General features: G+C 40.8%; 1 protein-coding gene across 1 annotated transcript; it reads right to left on the bottom strand.

The window, feature by feature from the left end:
• Positions 1–5,016: 5,016 nt before the first annotated feature.
• On the bottom strand, positions 5,017–5,850 carry LOC128362138 (transmembrane protein 125). The gene has a single exon (XM_053322805.1). The coding sequence runs from the start codon at positions 5,835–5,837 to the stop codon at positions 5,139–5,141; it is 699 nt and encodes a 232-aa protein (XP_053178780.1). The 5' UTR covers positions 5,838–5,850; the 3' UTR covers positions 5,017–5,138.
• Positions 5,851–12,980: the final 7,130 nt, after the last annotated feature.

Genomic DNA, 12,980 nt, shown 5'->3' with positions numbered 1-12,980 from the left:
AATGTGCGTATTTCCGATACAAAGTGTGATCTCACTTGTGTCTTTGGATAAATTTATTTGTATGACCCTAAGGTACTTCCATACCAAAGGGGACCTTTGCATCATGACTTGAAGTCAAAGGCCTATTTTTTGGGCTTAACCTCCCTACTAATTTGATCATTAACCTCTTAACGCACGCTGTTCCGTTCACGGGACGGGACGGATGTTAGGAGGTAGCCACACGTTCTTCTGAATGTTTTAAACACCAACCCTTAAACATATATACTCATGCCGTACATTGTTTGGAAAGCTTAGATTGTTCTGATTCATTCAAGACCACTCACGACTTATATGGTTGCTCACAGCCGTAATAGTATTAGCGATTAGCTTGGCTAGCCACTCAGCTAAGTGAGAAAAGCTATAATGCCTACATACCTTCAAAGTCTTCCCTTTATCCACAACGATCATCTTATGACACAGGACTTTATGTACAGCTCGCCAAGTATCCATTCTTGTGAAATATGAAATCCGTTTCCATAAAACCGGAATATTTTCCTCAATATGTCCATGTATTTAGACACAACCCAAATAACAACCCATATACGGTCTGTTTACGTCATTTCCTGACCTGCGCGTCCATCTCAGAGTACACGTGACTAGATGTTTACGACCGTGAGCCTCTTCTGCTTCTGACGACACCACACACAAACCAATCGGTGCTTAGGATTAGGCAGTACATGCAGAGACATTGCTGCTACATCGGGTAGTGACAGCGACTCACATCGGGTAGTGACACTCCCACTGGCGTGTTACAATGTAATGTACCTCGGTGGTTTCAAGTCAGTTACAGCGAGGGTACGTTCGCTTCCTGTTTTCAAAATAAAAGCACCAATTCTATCGTTATGGTTTTCTTAATAATAAAAGGCAACGGGTGTTTTATTTTGTGAAAATGACCGGAAGTGCGTTACTCGCTACGGCTAACTTGAGTGGCTCCGAATTCGCAGGAACAAAACTTTAAGCAGATGTTATTTGGACAAATTAGCGTCACATTGATGATCTAAAGGGCTACTTTCTCGCCTAAAAAGGTTAGACATGTGGATAAAGTGGTATATTTACAGAGTTAGAGCTAAAATAAAATCCGGCACCGGACCTGGCAACCCGACTGCTGGAATTACTTTTTGGTTGTTGCGACTACGATCTCGAGACATTAGATGGCGTTGTTCTGCTCATTCTACATATTCTACCTTTAAGTTTGAGTGTGAACAGAATCACATTTGCAAAAACTCTTTTCAAATCTATATTTATAAGAGAGATTACTTATGCTAAATTGTGTAATATCAAATAGTGTTGTACTGGTGCAGATCAGAACATGTTTCATATGCACTGTATTTTAATGTGACTTAATGAAGCACTTTACATGTGTAGGCTACCTTTTTTTAAGACTACACCTACAGAAGATAAACTAAACTGAGCTTTGATATTCTGTTGAACACAAAAGCACAGAAATGCCAAAATCCTTCACAACTGTGATATGGGTTGAAATATACACATTTCACATCCTAAAGATAGACATTTTCAGTGGGGAAAATATGTGAATTCTTCTTTTGGGCTTACAATAAGTTGGCAAAACACATTCGGCTGGTTTTATTGCCCAAGCTTTTTTGTGTTCACATCACATTTTCTCTCTTTTGGCCTGACAGAAACGCTTTGAATCCTCACCTCCCACACTTCTCTCTACTCAGTATCAAACCTGCTTTTCTCTTTGCTCTGCTCGCCTCCTCTTGCTGTCATGCATGGGTACACAACCTGCCATTGCTACTGTACACTGTAGGTCAAAAGACAGACTCATGTAAGTGAGGATTATAGGATTTCTGTGTTGTTAAAATGCAGCGTGAGCCTTGCTTTTTTATCTGTGTGTGTGAGAGACTGGTGCTAGTCTATGCCAGCCCCTGCAGAACACTGCCTTGTGCACCGCTTCTCCAGTTTGCTGTCTGTCATCACACCAACAATGGTTAACTGTTTGACCCCTTTTGTCTCAAGGCAATAGGCTGTGCGTATGTGCAGGCTGATAAAAAGACGTGACTGACTCAAACACACACACAAATGCAACACAATGCAAGACCTTTTTCTGAGGTTTGGCAATGTGAAGGGTGACTCCCAAAAGCGTTGGAAACAAATTACAAATATGAGCAACCTTCACTTTTCACCTTTTAGATTCATTATTCCATCAGAAAGGGACCCTTTTTCTTCCTGTTTTTAAAAAGAATGTTTCAACACCTCTGGAAACTAATGAGACAGCAGTGTCAGCATCCTGTGGATCCATGTAAGTCAGTAAAAGATGATTAAGCGTATTGACAACCCCTCAAACCTTTGCAAATGCATTGAAATTCTATGACAGGTCATGTTGATAAAATGGTTTTAATTTCACTATTTATTTTTTCCACAACAGTTACTTATCTTTCTCTGCTTGGTCGGGACTGATAATGAACTGTTATCTGGGTCAAAAAAATGCATCTAATATATCAAATGTGCCAGGACTGTCACCTCCAGCTACAGCTGATGCACATTTTTGTAAACTAAGAGCCATTTTAAAGAAGAAGATTTGTTTATCCTTATATAAACTAAATTAAATAGCAATACAATTTGCTTCAGGGATTTATATAAATTGAAGTTACACTTTAAAAAACGCACAAAAATAACATAAAATGCTATTTGTTATGATGCTAATCCTTTCATCCTACTACTCTTTCATAAAATTTGGCCGTCATTTTAGATCTCCCCCTGATCATCATGTAAAAGGATGTCATTTTCTTAATGCACAATATGTTAAAAAAACAAGAACAACAACTATATAAAGCTATTCAAAATTTGTCATAACTAGATCATGACAGTCCTTCATTTTGCACTCTCGCTAACATGCTTAAAAATGCATAATTTTTAGCCACTAGGGGGCAGAAAAACAATCTCTGATACACAGCAACATTACCAACCTGTTATCCACATTTTGGACAGTAATTATTGGTTAGCAAACATAACACTGGCAGTGGTTCATTAAAACAGTTTGATGTCAACCTGTTCATTTTAATCCTCCAACTTCAATCCAGAGTGCACCGAGGACAGTTACGGATGTGGTAACTATGACAACAGCAATCACCAAAGTTGTGCAGAATTTGTGGCCACAATTTCAGTACATCATAAACCACATGAACTAAAATAAATTAAAAGGAGCCTTGCATTGAGTATATAAAAACCTGCCGCTATAGCTGGTTAGCTCAGTTGCTAGCTTGTGCTACTTACCATTGGACAAGGTCAGGTTTAGAAGTCTTTGCCCTTGAAAATGCTACCTCTGCAGAGGAATAGTTCAACATTTTAGGAGATACACTTGTTTGCTTTTTACAGCTGTCAGCTGCTTGCATGTAACCTGTGCAGCTCTGTCTCTTTGTGTCTTGTTAGGAAGCACCGGTGCCACCGTTCTTTTTGAAATGACATGAGTGGATTGACGTGTCCATGAACTTTCTTTTTCACTGTGGGGAGCAAACTAGATGACATCAAACTGTCTACTACACAAAAGTTTTGTTCCTGCCCATCTGACAAATACAAGCCCAAATTTATTCTATGTGTAGCTCTTACCCATCAACAAAATGTCAGCTAACAGGATGCTTGAGTTTATCCGTCACTTATAACTTTAACTCTTTGTAACCCTTTGTCTGTTTGCCAGTAAGGTACCTGGTGTACAGAGGGTTCATCAGAGCTTTTTAGCTTGCAATGTCTGCCCTAATGTAAAAAAAAGGAGCAAAGAAGCTTGCAAGCCCTTTAGAACCTTATTGTCAGTGAGTTTTACATTTTTAAATTTTAGCAAATGTTTCACATTACAAGGTCCTTTGATTCACTGCTCAAAGTGAATATAGATTATAGCAGGTTTAAGGAAAATAATGTGCTGCAAGATTCACAGTGAAGACTACTGTGTTGGTGCACAAAAAACACATACAAATAATCCATACATTCAAAGTGCTGTGATATAATTCTCCAACAATCATGTTGTCTTATGTGTACAGGCAGCAAAATGTTACAGTGAAGTATAGACAAGGTCTGTCACAAACATAGTACTACTGCATGAATCACGTTAAATTATAGTTAAACTTGAGAAACAAAATCAAATCACAGGGTAAAGTAATTTCAATCAGTGAGAGCCTCTCACTCATCAACCATCCTCAGTTTGAACCACAGTCAAATCATTGGCTGAATATCTTCATACCCTCATGTGAATATGGCCAGAGTGAAGGTGACACGTGAATCATAAAGAAAATTTTAAGGGATTGATTTTTTTTCATATTTATGTTTTTCCATCATTCTGTAACTGTCAGTTACATTTAAGCCATTCAACTAGTTTTCTTATCCATAACACTTACAACCATTAAACAGGTAGTGGTCAGATATGTGGCCAAAGGACACTTTGATAGGAAACATATTTTATAACATACAATAATTTTTAAAGTACGACCTTACAATTTGTAAATGCCCCCTTTAACCAACACTGTATGTCACTTTTGACAAGACAAGTTTTCTGTCTCCTCAGATTTGTAGGTTTAAGAGTCTCATAACTTATTTAAACATCACTTGGAGAGAAAATAGCTATATACTGTAAATGAAATTTCATTGAGGGCTATGCTCACACCACAGACTGCTGAACCCATCTAATAACAACATTAAAAAGGTGTTTTTGAACTAAAACTTGTACTTATTTTCCATTGTTGGTGCTGCTTTGAGCTTTAAAATAAAAGTTACATAATTCTTTACCACAGCATATGATTTTGTACCTGGTCACATGAAGAAACAAATCTGAACTGGGACACTTTGAGCTGCAGTGTGAGCATTGCCATGTAGTAATCAATTCTTAATCAGTATGCTACTCTTCAGTCTTGATTGAGATTTTACTTCTTATTGCTAATGCGTTTGTCAAGCAGATATTACAATTCCACTCCTTTTGCTTCATACACACTCTAATCAGCTGGTGAAAAAGCTAGAACACATAAGGGATGACTTTTTCATTTTAGTCAGATTTCTCCTTAAGTTTGGGCATGAAGCCAACTTAGGTGAGGTCTAATGTTCTGACGTGAAGAGCTAAGGGCCAAAATACCCAACCTTGGTGTGGTTACATCTCATATGAGATTAGCCAGACTGGAGGTAGTCTCTCTGCGAGCCTGGCGGTCCATGTGTCCAGACACAGTGAAAATATTCAAAACCTGATCCACAAACCGTCGTCCGTGCCTTGTCCTCTCAAGGAGGACCACCACAACTGAGTATATTCCAACGCCCAAAACTGCAGCCCCCCCTCCAGCCAGCAAGACTACTCCAGAGATGTACATGTCATTAAGGGCTTGGCCAGGCTTTGGCATGTGGTTAGCCAGGGCCAGATGTAGTAGAACCCCTCCACAAATCAACAGTGACAGTCCGGTAATCAAAACCACAAGGAGATCCGATAAACCTCCGCTTTTTAGCATGTCAATGCGCTGCCGGCTTCGAACACAATTCATGTCCTGCACAGCTGAGCTGAGCAGTTGTTTAAGTAGGACCCCCAGGGCTAGCAGGCAGAGGGCTGTGCCTGCGCCAAGCCGCCATTCGCTTGAAACGCTGGTGGTGGTGGAGAGAAGGCCGACTCCTCCAAGCCCGCAGCCCAGAATTAGAAATACAGCAACGCAGTAGCAGAGCAGAGACTTCCCTGGATCTCTGAACCACCACAGCTCCACCTGCTCCTCCAGTATGCTGTGCTGAATCTGAGCTGGGTCAACATGACCATTGAGGCCCAGTTCAGGGCCTCTATGTCCCCTCAGGGGGGGAAAGTTGTCCAGTTCAGGCATCCTGCTGCCACTCCCAGCCTGCTGAAAAAAGCCGCCACCACCACAGAAGAAGCAGGATCCACTTAGGAATCTAGAAGTCTTTATTTCATTCAGAAACTCAGGTCAGGTCCAGCAGACAATTTCATTGGTTTGTGTCGTATGTTATCTTGAAAATCCGAAAGATGGCTTGATATGGTGGCAATGAATATAATGCAACTAAATTACTTGATTCAGCTGTGCATCATAGTTTTATCCACCGCGGTTTGTATACAAAGTGTCCACAACTTCAATTCAGGTCTCTTTTCAAGTCTTGCGTACAGAGACGGATCCAAATTGTCTTTACTGATCCAACATCCAAAGCAAATCAAAACATCCACAAAATTTCCAATCTTGAATTTGCAAAGTGGCAGCAGTTACCTAGAAGAGAAGACACATGTGAAGACTGGTTTTACATTAGCACTTCAATTTGAACTTTTAACCTTTTTGTTCTAACAGTTCAAGGCTTTCCAAAAAAGAATGCACTTCAAAAGATCTGATCTTTGCAAGGTGAGTTGAAGAGTAACTTAATAGCCAGTGGTTGATGTTCTTGTCTTGCTGTAGCAATGTAGAAATGCACCCATAGGGGATAGGGTTTGGTTATAGGTGCAGCAGAGCACAAACCTGACCTCACCTAACTATGATGCATGGTGTGGCCAGACATTCAACAGACTTGAAGTCAAAAGAATCCGCTTTTGGTGTTGAGTTTCTCTAAAAGTAAACCTAAGTTTGTGTATCTTTGCAGTTAGTGGGTGATAAAAATCCATCAAATTAAAAGATGCACACACGCAGCCACACAGAGGGACAGAATTTTGTAATTTCTCTGATCATCCATATTTGCTGTTTTGACAGTGTAAAAAAAAACTTGGTGTGCTGACACTGGCAACCTTTTCTATTTCTCATTATCACTATGGTAATGAGTTGCCACAACAGAGGCGGCTGGATAAAACAAGAACTGGCTACTGATAGAATAAACAGTGGAGATCCACACAAACACACAATCAAACAGCTAATGCACAGATGTAAATTATCTCTCATCCTCCGAAACACACACCCACACTACCTCACTGGATCTCCCATTTGAATTCTCCAGTGGCTAAAGTCCAGTTAATCTTCGTTCCTCTCTTGTTTGTGTATGTGAGATGTACTGTACTGTTGTCTATAATGTTGTGTTTTACAACATATTCTACCAGATAAAGGCTCATTGCACCTGACAAATTTATTATTTTCTATTATGCCCTGTTCAATTCACCCTCCTCTCTTCCCTCAATCTTTGTCTTACCTCAGCATATTCAGCCCCCTACTACAGTTTGTACCCTCATCACACCCCCATAAAACAAAACATATACAGCACACATACACACACACAAACAAACATCCTCAAGGTTATGGCTGGCGACAGCTTGTCTTTAAAAACCTGTCAGCTGCTTTATTTCTATCAAAGTCAGCAGTGCGCGGGACAAGCCCACACACCCAACACAAGCTGACAGGAGCAGCTTGTCCTTACCGGCCGTGGATTTCACTAACACAAACACCGCTCTGCAAAATGAAAAAATATGTCAGTCCGAACATGGATAACACGATCACGCTTCAAATTCTAAAATCTTTTTCTATTTAAACTTGTGATGCCTCTACAAACCAGACCAAAAGACATATTTCTTTCTTTCCCGTGTTTATAAAAGACTATAAACTAACATTCAAGATCATATTTCTTATTAGTGTGGACAGGTATCGCCTTGCACAGAGACAGAGCAGCAACACCTTGACACGGGGAGATATGAGGTGCATACTCTAGGTGTGAAATGAAGAGTGAGGTAATTACAGCAGAGGACGAGGGGTGTTTATTGGCAACATGCTGTTCTGGAAGCTTTTCATATCCTGTATAATTGCATGTGTGCTTGTGTGTGTATGTGTGTTTTTTTACAAGCATGGAAAGTTAGAAAACAAGTACCAAATGGTGAAGATATGAAAAGTGGTTGTGTGTTGGCATGAGTGTTTATGACATGTTTGTGTATATTTCACTCAAAAAGACAGAGATGATAGTGTGTGTGTGTGTGTGCGTTTGTGTCAGCCCCTGCATGCGTGCACATGTGTTTATTGAGTCACTAATTAATCCCAGCTGGTTTGAGCTCAATGTCACAGACAGGTAGCGCCACAGAAATAGTAATTAAGGTGTGTGTCTGTATGTTATTTTGTGTGTGAGGTTGAAGCGCCAAAGGTGTTAAGGTGAGAAAAACAATTTACGTGATACACCACCAACATCTGACCCTTTGTCTTTTAAAGGTTTTGAAAATATTGCCTCCCTTTATATAGCGCAAGTTTATGAAAGATTACTTTCTGATTCATTAAATAACACACAGTAAAGTGTAGCAGGGAGGCAACTGGGTGATAGAGCCAGAAGCGATGGCACGCAACAAATATCATAAGATGAAATCCAACTTTAAACGACACAAATATATCTTCCTCCATGTTGTGTTTCTCACAATCTGACGTCCACTGACACGAGCACACACAGAACTGCTGGACTGTGGCTGCCTTTCTTTTTTTATCACTTATATGACCTCTAGACTCTATCATATCAGCCGTGTCATATTGGCCTCATAAATATCTTTACAACAGCACTGACTCACTGCTTCACTCTCCACTGGCCTCTTTTTTAAGTAATAGTAGACAGGTACTCAGGCACAAACAACTTACAAAACATCACAACTCAGTTTTTCCAATCGTTTGGTCATCTAAAATTAAAATCACTGCATCAGGAATGAGAAATGTTTAGTCCTCCAGCACATTGCACGTCTAACAACCAATTTTCACACCTTAGTTGTGGATTTCACACAACTCTAACAATGCTCTTTGTATAGTTATACAAAACAATTACCTGCAGATGTGTACGCATACTGTATCAGACAACAGTCAACACCATTATACCATTTTTGATTATCCACTTTATGTTTTAATTTGGACCAATTAGGAAGTTTTGAATGGACTCTAAATTTAAGAGTATGGTTTCTCATCAAAAATTGAGGATTAGACATAGTAAAATATGTTCAGAAGCTATATAAAAGCTGCACCAGGGATCATTATCACAATTTCTTTCAAACAGACACTATAGATGACAAAGATTCTAAAAGTATTTCTTTTAAGTGACAGGAATAGATAGTAAGTATGTCCTGGACGCTCAGCCCAGCAGAGAAAACTGAAATGACTGAAGACAGGCTGACACTAACAGTCCAAACAGTCTCTGTTATGCTAATGCTCTTAGAGTAATGATGAAAAATTCCAAAGATTATCATAAACCTCGGACATAGAGTATTTCTCTCTATATTTCTCTAAATCTGCCTCTTCTAAGTTTTCAGCGTGCAAGGTCACAAGAGGAGCTGTGCTTTGGAGTAAAAAACACTATACTGCACTCCAATTACCTGGGAAGCTTTGGGACTCAGGTATTCCCCCCTCTGTTATGTCGGCCCGCTGAATTCATTTCACTGGCCATTAGTGTCTCATTTTATTGTTGATGCGTGGTTCTTTTAAAATTGGTTGTCTGGCATTATATGCTAATCAGAATGCCAGTCAGTAGAGGTTAGAAGACAGCAAAAACATCAAATGACCATAGAGTAGCCACTTTCTTGCTTCTTGTAAAATTTGCAGGGATTTTCAGGCAAAAGAGTGCAACAGCAAATTCCTTGACACAAAATGGATGTTGACAAGTGCAGAGGTGTAATGTGGTGTAGACTCTGGCACACACGCACATCTATGGAAGCTCTGACTGGAGTACCGCATGTATGCTTTTTTTTCTGTCAGGGAAAAGCTTATTTTATTTTATTCAAGTGGAAAGCACAATGAAAAGAAGTGTCTTGCTTACTGTAAAAAAAGAAATCCTTCCCATGTGTCGATTTGCATTTTAAAAAAGCAATATTCTTGCCAGGCAATTGCAGCTTTTCTTAGGCCAGGGGTGGAAAAGAAGTGTAGCCCAGACCCAGAAAGAAACTTCTGTGGTGTTCAGTAAAACTTCACCAACACTTAAGGAGCTGGCTTTCCTTTGGCATTTTTAGACATGATCTTCTTGTGTTTTCCAGCTTCTTTCAAATAATGTCTCCTATATTTAGAATTTTATCAGTGTTCATATCTCCTCTCTACGAGTACAGAACAAGATAGCTCCACCAGATCATCAAAGTAAAAAATATGTCAGGCACAATTTAGAGGAAAAACAACCAGAAGTCCTTCTGGTCCTGCTGTTGAATTTCCTGCTGTGTGCGTTTTTATCCGAGGGCCTTGGGTTGGGCTGAAGGGGAGTCCACGGGAGGCTGGGCAATGTGTTGCCTTGGTGACAAAGCAATACTCTCCTCTTTGCCTTCCTGTCTCCCCGCTCCACACTCACACAACCCCCCCTCCTCTAGTCAGGCGTTGATTCTCTTGGCGTCCCCACTGGTGAGGAGAGGGGTCAGGGTTGGCTCCATCTGTCTATGTGATGGGCATTGGTGCCAAGCGCCATGGGGGCTGGAGAGAGAGGAAAGAAGGCTCGTGTAGAGTGGGAGGGTAACGGATGTTTCTGAGCTGTCATCTGGGACTCCGTATGGGGCAGAAGCTGAGGGTGAACCTGAGGCAGTGGAGTGGGAGGGGGCCGAGGGAATGGGATAGGAATGAGGAGGTAGAGAGACGGGGCTGAGGGTGGAGAAAAAGGCTTGGGGCTAGGGATAGTGCTGAGACTTCAGTGCTGTTCTAGGGGTTGCAAATGTGGCTGGCAAAAATAAATGATGCTGAATAGGTCTTTATGCAGACAAGCTGGATCTTTCTTTCTTCTCTACAGTCACAATGGACAGCCGAGGCAGCCAGGGAGCCACGCTCTGTCCAGAAACAGTGAGGAGACAATGGCCGAGTCACTGTCACAGTGTCACTGTCCTCGCACTGCCAGGGCTCGCAGGGGGAAATCTAAGACAAGAGAGAAAGAAAGAACTCTTTATCAGCTCTACATGCTGCACTGTAAACTCTCCTCTATATCTCACCTTAGCAAGAATTACCTATTATTCCCCTGTACTGCCATTGAATTACAGCTTATACCTCTCTGACAGCAACTGCAGCTCTAGAAACAGATGTGTGATTATCATCCTGATTTACAAGCTTAATCAAAATGAGCTGCTTATACATCAAGGAGGGAAAGGATTCACAGATGTGCTGCTCAACTGAAGTTAAATAGATGCAGTTATCTTTCCTCACAAACCAGTGCTTTCTTTTTAGCTGTGCCAGCCATGTCTAGCTCCAGGGACGGCAATGTCGGTCAGTCCACCACTTTGGTTTTTTGGTCCAGATTGATATCGCAACACCATGACATTTTGCTTTTGTTAATCCTTTATTCTGTCAGTTTTAATTTAACACCATCAGCAGGTCAAAGTCCTTACATATCCAATGAAATATCTCAACTTTACTTTTTTGGATTGATACAAACTTTTGTACAAATTTATTGTTCCCAATTGATGTATCCTGACTTTGGAGTTCCCCTGACCATTCCTCTGCTGTAACCATGATATTAATATATGTGGTTCTGAATTAAATGTCTTGACAACTATTGGATAGTTTGCCATGAAATTTGGTACACACATTCATCGATTTGGTGATCCTCTGACTTTTCATCGAGCATTATCAGGTCAGAGTTCAGTTCGTCCTGCAAAACGAATAATATTCTCATCAGCCTCACTTTTACTTTGTGTTTGGCACTAATTAGCCAATGTTAGCATGCTTACACTGTAAAGTAACATACTTAACAAAGTGAACATTATTTTCCCAGCTAAACATCAGCGTGTTAGCATTGTTATTGCAAGCATGTTAGTATCCTGGTGTTGCATTTAGCAGCCTCACAGAGCTGCTAACCTGGCTGTAGACTGTAGAAGTCTTACAGATAGTGATATCACTAGAGACTTGAAAACAGATCCCGCCTATTTCATCATCATCCTCTTACTCTCTGGCTCCTCTTAGATGGTTTAATTCCACTCTTTCTGAGCGAGCTAATTTCTCAGCTTATGGCACAGCATCACCCTGACCGGCACAACCAGCCAAGACCTGCCCCCCTGACACCTTATCCAAACGCAAACACACTCTCATCTCCATCTGTTTTTCCTCTTACCCTTATCTCTCCAGCCCTTCCACACCTTTCTTTTCTTCTCTGCACCTCACTACTCTCCTCCTCTGTCTCACCACCAATGCACTTTATCGCCCTAAGTTCATATCTCTCCTGTCTTCTGTCTGCTCTGGCGTTTTGGTGTCGGGGAGAGAGATGTGTGTATGGGGTGGGGTTACTTGTCTTTGCCACAGTTCTGTCTCTGGCTCCAGGTAATACTGTCTGGCTCAAAGCCCCTGTGGCATAACACATACACACACACATACACACACACACACACATACACAGTGAGCTGCATCTGTTTTCATGTTATTGTGTTTACATTGTTGAGAATCTGGTGTTGTTATCCCCTCATACCATGCTGTATCCACTTCCTATCATTCTTAAGCATCCACCTATCAATCAGCTTCAGCCTTTTTTTTAACATTGTTAAACATATTACACAAAATAGGAACACTTTCAATCTGTTATCTAATATGGCATATGGCATTTCCGTCTTTTTAAGTAGTACTTCCTCCTCCTGGTGGTACACACTGCTGCTGCTGACAAAAATGAAGCCCAGCCCACAGGCTCTGGACCCTATTCAGCCACTTTTCTACAACAGGAGCAAAATGAGGCTCTCAAATGCTGGGTCCAATTCAAAATGGCTTGGACATGTCCACTTCTGTGAAACAATCTCTATTAAACGTTGATTTTGTTGGGCTAGGTTGAAGAAATTAACTGAGTGATGTGCGTAATGACTAAGCTCTGTACTATAAGCTCCTTGGTCCCTGCATTGGAGTGATTGCTGATTACAAAAAAAAAAAAACCTCTGGGCAGCCGGTTGCTTTTCTCTGTCGTGCACAGCTGCAATATTAAAACGCTAATCAAATCAGCAATTAACATGCTGGTCCCCTTCTGCTTCACTCCTGCTGACGACGGGAAAGAGGCTACCTTTTCTTTTTTTTTCTTCAGTCTTTGTTTTTTTAACCCTCCTTTCCTCCACTTGTGGGTTCAGAGGTGATATTCATCATATTCTA

Source organism: Scomber japonicus, chromosome 7 (genome assembly GCF_027409825.1).
Source record: "Scomber japonicus isolate fScoJap1 chromosome 7, fScoJap1.pri, whole genome shotgun sequence".
NCBI classification, from domain to species: domain Eukaryota; kingdom Metazoa; phylum Chordata; class Actinopteri; order Scombriformes; family Scombridae; genus Scomber; species Scomber japonicus.
Note: the sequence above shows the minus strand (reverse complement) of the source record. Positions and strands in the feature narration are given on the sequence as shown.

What these genes read in the sequence shown, in the direction of transcription:
- LOC128362138 (XM_053322805.1), bottom strand. Translation starts at nt 5,837, where the DNA reads ATGCCTGAACTGGACAACTTTCCCCCCCTGAGGGGACATAGAGGCCCT.